Source organism: Neovison vison, chromosome X (genome assembly GCF_020171115.1).
Source record: "Neovison vison isolate M4711 chromosome X, ASM_NN_V1, whole genome shotgun sequence".
Classification (NCBI taxonomy): Eukaryota; Metazoa; Chordata; class Mammalia; order Carnivora; family Mustelidae; genus Neogale; species Neogale vison.
Genome location: NC_058105.1, coordinates 14,873,671 through 14,884,045, shown reverse-complemented (window position 1 = coordinate 14,884,045; position 10,375 = coordinate 14,873,671). Strand labels below are relative to the sequence as shown.

The following is a 10,375-nucleotide window of genomic DNA, read 5'->3' as shown; positions in this document are numbered from 1 at the left end:
TGTCATTTGGAGGTTGACAATGTTCAAGTTTGACTTAACTGTGTGTAGATAAAAAATATTTGGAGCCAATTTTCTGGGATTTATTTGCTTCGACTAGGCAATAGTCAGGTATCTTAACTCCCCAAATGCCCGGAATTCATATGACAAAATATTCCCCGAGTTCTCAATTTTGGGAAAGCAGTCATGAAAATCGTGTATTTTCTGCAATATGTTGTGTTGATAAATATTGGCCTTGTGGAGGAAAATGTTTGAAAATTAGATATGCACAAGCTTCAATTCATGAACATGCTTAAAGTTTTCCTTAAGCTGAGGAGCACTTTGTCTGTGTGTGTGTGTGTGTGTGTGTGTGTGTGTGTATCAAAGAAGTCATGTTGTTAATGAAGGGGAGACTGGGATGGGGAGGGATGGGGTTTAGAGAGTTGCATTATGAAGGAGGGGAGAGGTGATGGAAGTTGACTAGTTGCCTCAAGGAGGAAGGTAATTTCCCAGCCCTAGGATGCCTTTGTCTATATTGCACGTTGAAGGCTCAGACCCCAGGCAAATAGGCCTGGGGGGCCTGGAGCTGATTGGTGAGAGAGGGCGTGGCTATAGAAGGTCAAAGGTGTCTCTAGACTAGAATTTTCAGATCCTCTCCACCTTCTCCCACTCAGTGTCAGAATTAGGCCGACCCCTAGGCCCTGCCTGAGGGGAGTAACCTCAGTTCTGAGATTCGTTGGAACCAGTTCCATTCTCCCCTGAATGCTTTGAACTAAGCAGTGTTATAGTGAGCTTCCGGGACTCTTCCCAACGGTTTGGCTGCTGGGGAGTTTTATCCAAGCTCACAAGCCTTCCTACTAGCATTGATGGTAGTTTTCTTGAAAGGCAAATTTGTTAAAAGAATGAGCTCTTGGAGCACCTGGGTGGCTCAGTGGGTTAAGCCTCTGCCTTGGGCTCAGGTCATGATCTCAGGGTCCTGGGATCGAGCCCCGCATCGGACTCTCTGTTCCGTGGGGAGTGTGCATCCCCCCACCCTCTCTACCTCCCTCTCTGCCTCCTTGTGCTCTCTCTCTGTCAGATAAATAAATAAAATCTTAAAAAAAAAAAGAATGAACTCTTGCCATTTGTGACACATGGCTGGACCTTGAGGGTTTTATGCTAAGTGAACTAGACAGAGAAAGACACGTATCATGTGATTTCACTCCTGTAGAATTTAAAAAAAACAAAAGGAACAAATGGCAACGGATTCATAGGTACGGAAGACAGATGGGTGGTGGCCAGTTGGGAGAGGGGTGGGGGGGATGGGTGAAATAGGTGAAGGGGATTAAGAAGTACAAAGTGCCAGTGATAAAATAGGTAAGTGATGGAGAGGAAAGTGCAGCTTAGAGAATGCGGTCTTATTGTAATAATGTATGGTGACCGGTGGTGACCGTACCTGTCGCGGTGAGCAGTGAGCAAACCTACAGAACTGTTGAATCGCTGTGTCGTCCACCTGAAACTCATATATCACTGTAGGTGATCTATACTTCAATAGTAAGTATTAAAAAGAAATAGAAGGGCAAATTTATTTCTCTAGCTGCATACAGATCTCATGGCAGCCATCTTTGAACATCTTGAAATACAATGTGTAAGTCAGAATTTAGCTTGATTTTGGAGTGAAAACTGGGGAGGAGCCCTTGACTTTGATTGAAACGGAGATGAACAGCTCCCCGAACCTCTGAGTGCGGGTCGTGAATGCCACTTGGGAAGCACGAGGTGTGCAGTTCCTTGAACTGCTGGTGATGAGAAGGCAGGAGAGCTACGACTAGGTCAAGCACGTCAGCCGCAGAGGAACTGGCGGGCTTTTAAGTTTTAGACATATTGGACTATCTTGTCTGTGTCCTGTGTGTACATATGTCACAGTAGGTGTTTAAGGTATAACTTTCTCACTCTGGGGCTCGAGGGAACGTGCGTCCGCCCCACTGTTCCGTAAACCCTGGTGAGTTGGGGCTGAGGTGAGGTGGCTGAGACGGGATTGTGCCAAGGGAGGTGTCCTGGTCCTCAGTAGTGGGACAGCAAGGGCAGGAGCCCAGTGGGGGGTGACCTGGGTGCTGGGCAGTATTGTTGCCTAAAAATGAAGGCTATTCCTTACCCTCTCCTCTGGTCAAACCTCCCTGCCTTGGGAATGAAGGCTGGCATTTGGGAACCCCACAAACCACCTGGCCTTTTTTCTGCTCTGCCCACCCTACTGTCGCTTTGAAATCCCTTTTATTCATAGATGACTGAGGCCCAAGCCCCTATTCCAGCAAGCCCATCAGGATGACTCCCTCAACCTGTTGCGTGTTTCTTGTATTGGATCAGCACAATGTGAAATCTGGGGCCCATATGTCCCATCCTACCATGTAATACAGTTAGCTTATCCTGTCTCGTCTCTTCCAGCAAGAGAGAAGGCATAGAGACCTCATGGTGTGTCCTTGCTGTTTTCCCATCCATTGCAGCATAATAACCAGATACGCACATTAAAATTAGACTTTATTTAGCATATTTAAGAAGAATACCAAGGACAGATTAACAGCACCTATTTAAGAAACACAAACACTACTTAATAATATTTAATTAAGCCACAGACATCAATCTCTCTGCCTTCCCCAAGCAGGAGTCCATTATTCCTTTTCAGCAAAAAATGTGTTGTAACCATTTTAGAAAGGATCCAATTAAAACCAACCAATATGTGAAACCTTGTCCTTGGGCAAAATGTCTGAGACTACTAGCCCCTTATAACAGTATTGGTTTATGAATTTGATTGGGGTGTTAAGGGGTTTCTCTTCTTGCTGGGGCAGGAGGATAAAACCCACCCCTCTTGTGCACCGGAAGGTAAGTTGTGCCAATGGGAACTTGGCCTCAGTATGGTAATGTGGCAGTCCTTTGAAAAGGCACTTTTAAATCACAAATTTTTTTTTTCAAAGGAAAAGGAAAATCTTAAATTCACAATTGAATAGAACTGTTCTCAACTGAATGCATCTTTCTGTGGTTTTCAGTCTCCAAGCAGCACATAAAATTTGGTTTTAAAGGCAGGTTTAGAAATTACTCAATGAGGATATACATATATACATGGTCTTCTGTTTTTGTATTTTTATTCTTAAAATATAATAAACTCCTAGTTCTCTCTTTTTTGTCTGATGCAAATGCCGTTGATACGCGATTGTAATATTCTCAAACACCTTAGCTGCGACCCCCGCCCGGAGGAGTCCCACTCCTCCATTTACCCATCCGGTTCTAGCTCATCTCTCAGGTGGCCGATCAAAGGAAAAGTCCAGAACAGCCTTTTTCTGGGTTTGGGTGGTGTTCTAAGAGGGGAGGGATGGGCACAATATAGATCTGCTAAATGCATGTCCTGTCAGCTACTGGTTGGGTCTTGAGAGCATGGTGTGTGTTTTTTTTTTTTTAATCCTGCCAACAGGACTCCAATAGCCTCTCCTGGGGTCTGTGCTCTTTGTACATTCACCTAATGGACAACAGGTAAACCAGTGCCAAGCATGTGGTGGAGAACCGCCAAGCGAGGGCTTCAGCCAAGATGATTAATTCACACTAATGATCAGTTGTCCCAGAATAAGTTCTTCCCTGTCAGAGATCACCAGGGATTTACAGAATGAAAGGCACCTGTACCTGCCGCCCCCACCTTGGAGCCATCTTTTACAGCCTGTAGTATACACTTTAAAAATGAAATTTGAAAAACGAATGTACTATGTTCTACTTCAGAAGCTGACCAAGGTGTGGGTCACACGTAAAATTCGGCATGCATTTTATTAACTTTACATGTACGAATTACCCATTGTTGAGGATGACCCTATCTACAAACACATACACTCTAATATCTAGCACCGTATCTCCAAGAACACTGGTGTTTTATATACAGGTACAGCTTACATTTAGAACTACCACAGAAAGGAATACACCACTGAAATAGACCAAAATATCATTTTTTTTAACATTAAAGTTGGAACAGATGAAGCAGGGGTGTGTGGGGGGAATCCACTCAACCTTAAAGCACCAGACTAAAACCAATCTTGTTTTCGTCTGCCGGTTGGAACAAGGGAGATCCGGTAATGAGTCCTCAAACATGGCAAGCCTCTCATGAGTGTAGAAATTACGTGGTTTCCTCTTGTTATGTGTACTTTGAGATCTAAGAACGATGATGGGAAAATTCGACTCCTACTGGCAACCTTCATTTACCTTGAGGATTCTCATTCTACTTACCAAAGAGCAGTGAACTTGCCAGTGAAGTGGCAATCAGTGGTCAAGTTCTGTGGATTGTAGCTTTCCTACTTCTCCCTCCAGCCTATCTTGTTGCTTTTAGCAGAAGACTGCTGAGGGCTAGCTGGGCGTTTGCCATAGAGGAAGAGACCGTTTGTAAGTAACTGGAAAGAATTTACGACCAGGGCTACTTTTCTTTTTGAGTTTTAGGCTATGGTCTGTGGTGTGCAGCTCGCTGCTTCCGTCTCCTCCTGCCTGAGCTGGGAGGGGCTCCGAGGGGGGTCAAGAGCACCTGTCCAGGCCTTAGAAGACAAGAAGGACAGAACTAAAGAGCTAGGGGGTTAAAAGCCATGACTGACCAGATTTTCTCTCCTTATCTTGGTAACTGGCTGGCAGCCAACTGTTCGTTTAATCTTTTGTCTGCTCTAGAAGGAAAAGACATTTTGCTTAGAGAAGCCTCTCCTGACAGCATGGGGTTTCTCTTAAAGAGAAACACAGCAAAAAAGACATTATCAGGGGCAAACGCTTTTTTTTTCCCTTTTCCTCAGAACATGGGGGAGGGCAGTTGTGGGAGAAAGAAGCAGTCCAGTAGTTTAAATTGTTATTCTCTGTGTTTCATCCCAACAACCTCTGAGGGTTTTATTTTGGAAAGTTCCAATTACCAGATGATGCATAATTCTTCCCTTCCAAATGGTGTATTTCAGACATTTTTAAGAGCATTTTGGCAAAGTCTGAGAAAGAACGCCTAATTTAATTTTGTAAATTATTCTTCAAGGTAGTAGGAAAAAAATCTTGTGAAGTAACTATCTAGCTTAATTGGCTAATTATGTATAAAATAAGGCAATGTTAGGCACCTTATAATTTTATAGGCAAAAGTTTTTTTAGTGTTTTTTTTTCTGCTGCAATCAGTGGACAGTATCTATAGGATTGAATATGTCCCCAAAGATGGGTTGTATTGGGTGCTTTTTGGATAAGAAATTTGAGGTTGATATCCCGTCATCTCTAAATTGGATTGGAATTGGGGAGGAGACAGAGAAATACCCTTCTGTCACTCCTAGCTTTCACTTCTCTCCTTCCCTGCTTCCATGGGCCCCCAGGCTCCTTTGGATCTGTCAGCTGTGGATGTGGGAGGGGGCGGGGAGGGACAGGGGACGACCAGTGGGACAAGGGGAGGGGCTGTGAGACAGGTAGAGGCAGGGGCCTGATGGCAAGAGGTAGGCAGGGAGCTGCTGTTTGTGGTGTCTTCGAGAAGATGGATCCTCGAATCACAGAAGCCATAGAAGCCCAAGGCTTGCTCCTTATTACTGACTTCCAAGCTTTTTGAAATTGTGTGTCAGTGAAAGCACCTGCGACTCCTTGGCAAACTAGATGCTTTATTATTTTTAAATAAGGAAATCATTAAATTGGAAATCACATCATTTCAAAGTCTGGTTTGTCTGGCCCCTGGATTTTAATGGGATTTTTACTGCACATATGAAGTGGCCTTGGCAAAAGAACACATCCTTTAAAAACATTTAGGGAAAGCTATTGCGCATGAGGCTCCATGAGGCTAATGATGACTTTTTTGTGTGCTTTCAGATTTTTAAATGACAAAACAGTATGTGCAGTAAAACCTCATTAAGTTGATAGTGTTTTATTCAAAATAGCACAAAATTTGAAGCACTTGCTATCTCGAGCTAACTAGAGGCCCTATTGTTCATTAAGCAGAAAATGTCAGGAAAGCAGACTGCTCTTAATTCAAAGGTCCTCTTTCCCAGTCTCCTATTTTCAAAAGGTTTTCACCTTTGAAAAATCCAATTTGCTGTAAGAACAGACAATGACTAAAACGGGGAAAAGAGGAAATTTTTATAAAGGAAATTGGTGAGTCGTGGTACCCCGGAGAATGTTGTGTGTGCTGTTAGGTGAACTTACCACACTCAGACAGGTTCTGGTTCCATTTTGATTTGGGATTTTGGCAAACAATTTTCTCTGATACACTCTGAAGGGGTTGAGCTTTAAAAAATAAAACAAGAAGTTCAGTTTCAACAAAATATTTGGAGACACATGTGTTTGAAATCCTGTTTCCTACCCAGGTAAGCATTTCTACTCAAAGGACAGGATCTTGCCACTTGGAACTGTTATGACCACGACAGACCTTCAAGGTGATACCCCTCCCTCCATAAGAGGCCTGGACACACGGGCCATTTCTCCACCCAGGTATCCTTTGAGGACAGGTCACTACAAGAGTTTGGCAATAAATTGGTATAATAAATTTATGACTATTAATTCACTTTATACACTTTAGTAGAAAAATAAATGACAGTGCAAGGAGAAACTGCAGCCCACATGTCTTGTCTGAATTACCACACGTTGTAGGGAGGGTGGAATTGACACGATTTTCATGGACACACTGAGTCAACAGGCCAGCTCAGTACTGTCTGCATCTATACCCATCTCCTTCCCTAAATTCTGAACGTGGCGGTCCCAAGTTTCCACGCAGACTTATTCATAGCCCGCACACACTGCTGTTTACCTCTCCCCCTTGAGAAGCCCATCACCCAAAATGATTTCAGGGTTTGAGATGTGCAAGAACCTTCCTCTGTGTTAATCCTGGGGATAATTTAGGCTTTGTAAAGTCTTTCCCAAAGCAATGTATTTCGGTAGCGATACTTAGGATATGTGTGACCTGAACACTTTCGTTTAGGATTGTTTGAAATAGGTCAGATGCTTGCCCGGCATTGTGAAACCACCGTCTCTATTTCTGACTCTCCTGTATTTCTCTTCAACATCTGCAGGGAGCTTAAAGGCTTTAGGGAGAGCCACAGGAAGGAAAATGTTTAGCCTGCCTTACTCTCTCCCCACATGGAGGTCATGTGTCTCGTCTATGATCCTGTGGACACAAAAGAGATTTCTAATGGGCACATCACTCTTGACTGGCAGTGTGAGTTTTGTAAACTTGGCCACTCCAGCTCACCTTTCTTTTTTTTCTGGAAATACTGTTTGACCAAAAAGGCCTATTTGGAGGATTCTTACGAGATCCCAATTCAATCACAAAGGGAAAATTGTAAAATGGTGACATGCTTTCTGTCTCATATTACTCGAATAGGAGACAGAAAATAGTTTTAGTGCCAACTGACAGTTTTCCATTTGCATGGAATGACCTGGTCCCAGCCCCAGCCTCATGGATGTGTGTTATTTCTCGAACTTTTCCCTTGGACTACCTTCCCATTCCAAACATGCCCCAATATCCTCTTCTGCTTTTCTGGATCCCTTTCGAGGATCTAGAAACCCTCTTGGTATTTTAACTACATGATGCCTTTTGCCTTAGTTTCCATAATAGGCTCTTTTTTTCCATAATAGTCTTTACACCAGACTGTGGTCTCTTCGGTTTAGAACTTGACTCATTGGTCAGTCAGTCGGGTTCTGCTTCTTGGGCTCCGTGAATGATTTGGTCCGCTGCTTTTCTTTCGGTTGAACACGGGCTGTAGCCCTTACCCATAATCTCTTGATCTGAGGGCCTAAAAGTCCTTAAGTTCACAGGCGTCATCTTCCTTTCTCCTCAGAGCAGAAGCCAACAATTCTGTAGCTCTGGGGAGACAGACACAGGTCCAAAGTGGATAGCCCTTGTTGCTTTAAGAAATTTCGAGCCTATAATTTGGGGGGGGGTGTAATTTCAGTCAGAATCCTCAAGTCCACGCGTTGCAGGCACATTTCTAAGGGAAAACTCCAGTTCCTACCTCTTCCATCTGTTTATCTATCTTGGGGTGAGAAGGAGGTGTGCAAGGCCTTTGCCTGAAATGGCGTGGGTTGGCATTACTGGGATGGGGGGGCGGTCCACGAAAAACAAAGCTGCTCCTGTTTCTGCACGGCGCAGGGTTCAGGCTTTACCTTCGAGCTAGCTTCAAGGCAAAATGGCAGAATCATGAGAAGGGACAGTCTTGCCTTCGGTCCCACCCTCTGTGCCGGCTTCTGTTCCCGGCAGGTCTGGGTGGCTGTCTTCCTTTGGGGGCTTTTCCTTGCGGAAGACCTTCTTCAACATATCCTGGATCTCCTTCTTGATGGTCTTGTGCATGTAGCCATAGATGTAGGGGTGGATGCAGCACTGCAGGAAGAAAAGCCAGATTATTATGGTGATCACCCACTGGGGCACCTTGGTCTCGACATCCACCCACACGGCCAGGACCGCTAGGAAGCAGTAGGGCCCCAGAGACAGCACGTAGGAGAAAATGATGAGGAAGATCACTTTCGCTGCTTTGCACTGGTAGCACCTGGGCAGAGGGGGGTCGCTGGCGCTGTTTCGACGACTGGGTGGGAGACTTTCTGGGATGTTCACGGCCTCGATGTCATCCTCGCTGAAATTGATGTCCTCCTCGCCAAACTCCATGTCATCTTCACCAAGGTCAATGTTGCACTGGCCTTCTTCGATGCGGCCCTTGTCTGCCGTCACGCTGCCAGCCGCTGTGCCATCTTCCTCGCCCTCCACGCTGCCTTCCCCGGCCACCCAGCTGCTTTCTCCGACCTCTTTGCTGCCCTTGGCCTCCGCATCACCTGCGCCGCTCTCCACGCTCCCGACCTCGGCCTCCGCGCCGCCCTCCTGGACACTGACCTCACCTCCGCGCTGGCCCGAGGACGCATCCTTCCTCTCTCCCTCCTCATCCTCATTCTCCACACGGTCCTTGGCTCGCACCTCCAGGCTGCGGCTCTTGGCGTTGTACAGCAGAGCGTGCTGCCGCCGGGCCGCACCGAACACCACGGAGTAGCAGGCGATCATGACAGCCAGTGGGATGACGATGAAGGACACCACGCTGAGAACGGTGTAGCTGGGGCTGGCCCCCCAGATCATGGAGCAGAGGGCGTTGCGCTGGTCGAAGGCAGCCTGGCCCCAACCGTAGAGAGGGGGTGTGCTCTGCAGGATGGCCACGATCCAGGTGCCGTAGAGGAGCATGTACCCCCGGCGCGGGGTCATCTTGGAGGGGTAGGAGAGAGGGTGGATGATGGACAGGTAGCGATCCACTGACACCACCACGATGGTGTTGACACTGGCAAAGGCGAACAGGTGAGTGAGGCTCACGAGGGCCGTGCAGAAGTGGCTGTTGAGGGGCCAGAAGAGGGGCACGGAGGTGGCCACCACCCAGGGGGCCACGAGCGAAATCTGCAGCAGGTCAGTGACGAGGAGGTTAAAGATGAAGCGGTTGGTGACCTGCAGCAGCTGCGGCTTGCGCTGCAGCACCAGCGCCAGGACGATGTTGCCCACGAAGGAGGCGGTGAGGAAGATGAGCAGCACGCTCGAGCGGATGATGCCGTGAGCCAGGCTGATGGGCATTTTGGAAAGGGGCACGCACGTGTGGCTGCTGTTGCTCTCGCGTGTGCTGTTGGGGCAGGTGGACGTCATGGTGACGATGGGCGGGCGGCCGCAGGGGCGCTCCTCGGACCACGCACCGCACCGCAGTCAGTGCCTGTGCTGGGGACGAAAGAAACACCCGGGCCGGGTCAGTCACCCCCGCCGTGGCGGGGGAGGGGGCCGCTTCGGGGAGAGGGGGGCGGGGGACCTCCTCCCTGGGGCACCGGCCCCCACAGCGCCCTCCACAGCCACTTCTGCCCACGGGAAGGGCAGTTTCTCTGCACCTCCTCTTCCCTTCCCGGTCCCTCCGCCCCGCTCTTTCGGGGTCTCGGGGTCCCCCCACCCGCCGCTCCCGCGGGCTTGCGCGCGCCGCGTCTCTCCCACATGGTCTCCGCGTCTCTCCAGCGATCTCTGGCGCCGGCGCATGCGCGCGCGCGGTCTCTACCTGTTTACGTGTCGCGCGCGCTCTCCTCAGTGTCCCGCACTAACGCACTTGTCCTGTGTCTCTTGGGGTTCTGCGGCGGTGTCTCACCGGTTTGCTCCGACTCTCCGCGTCTCTCACTCTGGCTTCTGTCTCTCCTTCCCAGCGTCTCGCTAGCACGTGCGCGCAGTCGTTCTCCGTCACTCTGTCGTTCTCTCTCCAGCCTGTCTCTGTGTCACTCCCGTCTGTCCCTCCAGGTCTCAGCCAATTTCTCGGACTCAGGGCCCCCTCGCACGACCCCCGCCCCGTTACTCTTCGCCTGAGCACTTGCTCGGCAGCTGTGTGCGCACGTCTCTCTCCGCCCGTCTCCCCGTCTCTCCCTCCGTCTCTTGCTGATGCGCTCCCGTCTCTCTCCGTGTCTCTGC

General features: G+C 48.2%; 1 protein-coding gene across 1 annotated transcript; it reads right to left on the bottom strand.

Moving 5' to 3' along the window:
- Positions 1-7,854: 7,854 nt before the first annotated feature.
- Positions 7,855-9,580, bottom strand: GPR101 (G protein-coupled receptor 101). Its single transcript, XM_044235645.1, has one exon. It carries the CDS (start codon positions 9,578-9,580, stop codon positions 8,090-8,092), a length of 1,491 nt encoding a protein of 496 aa, XP_044091580.1. The 3' UTR covers positions 7,855-8,089.
- Positions 9,581-10,375: the final 795 nt, after the last annotated feature.

Excerpts from the sequence above, each read along its gene's own strand:
- GPR101 (XM_044235645.1), bottom strand. The coding sequence starts at position 9,580 with ATGACGTCCACCTGCCCCAACAGCACACGCGAGAGCAACAGCAGCCAC.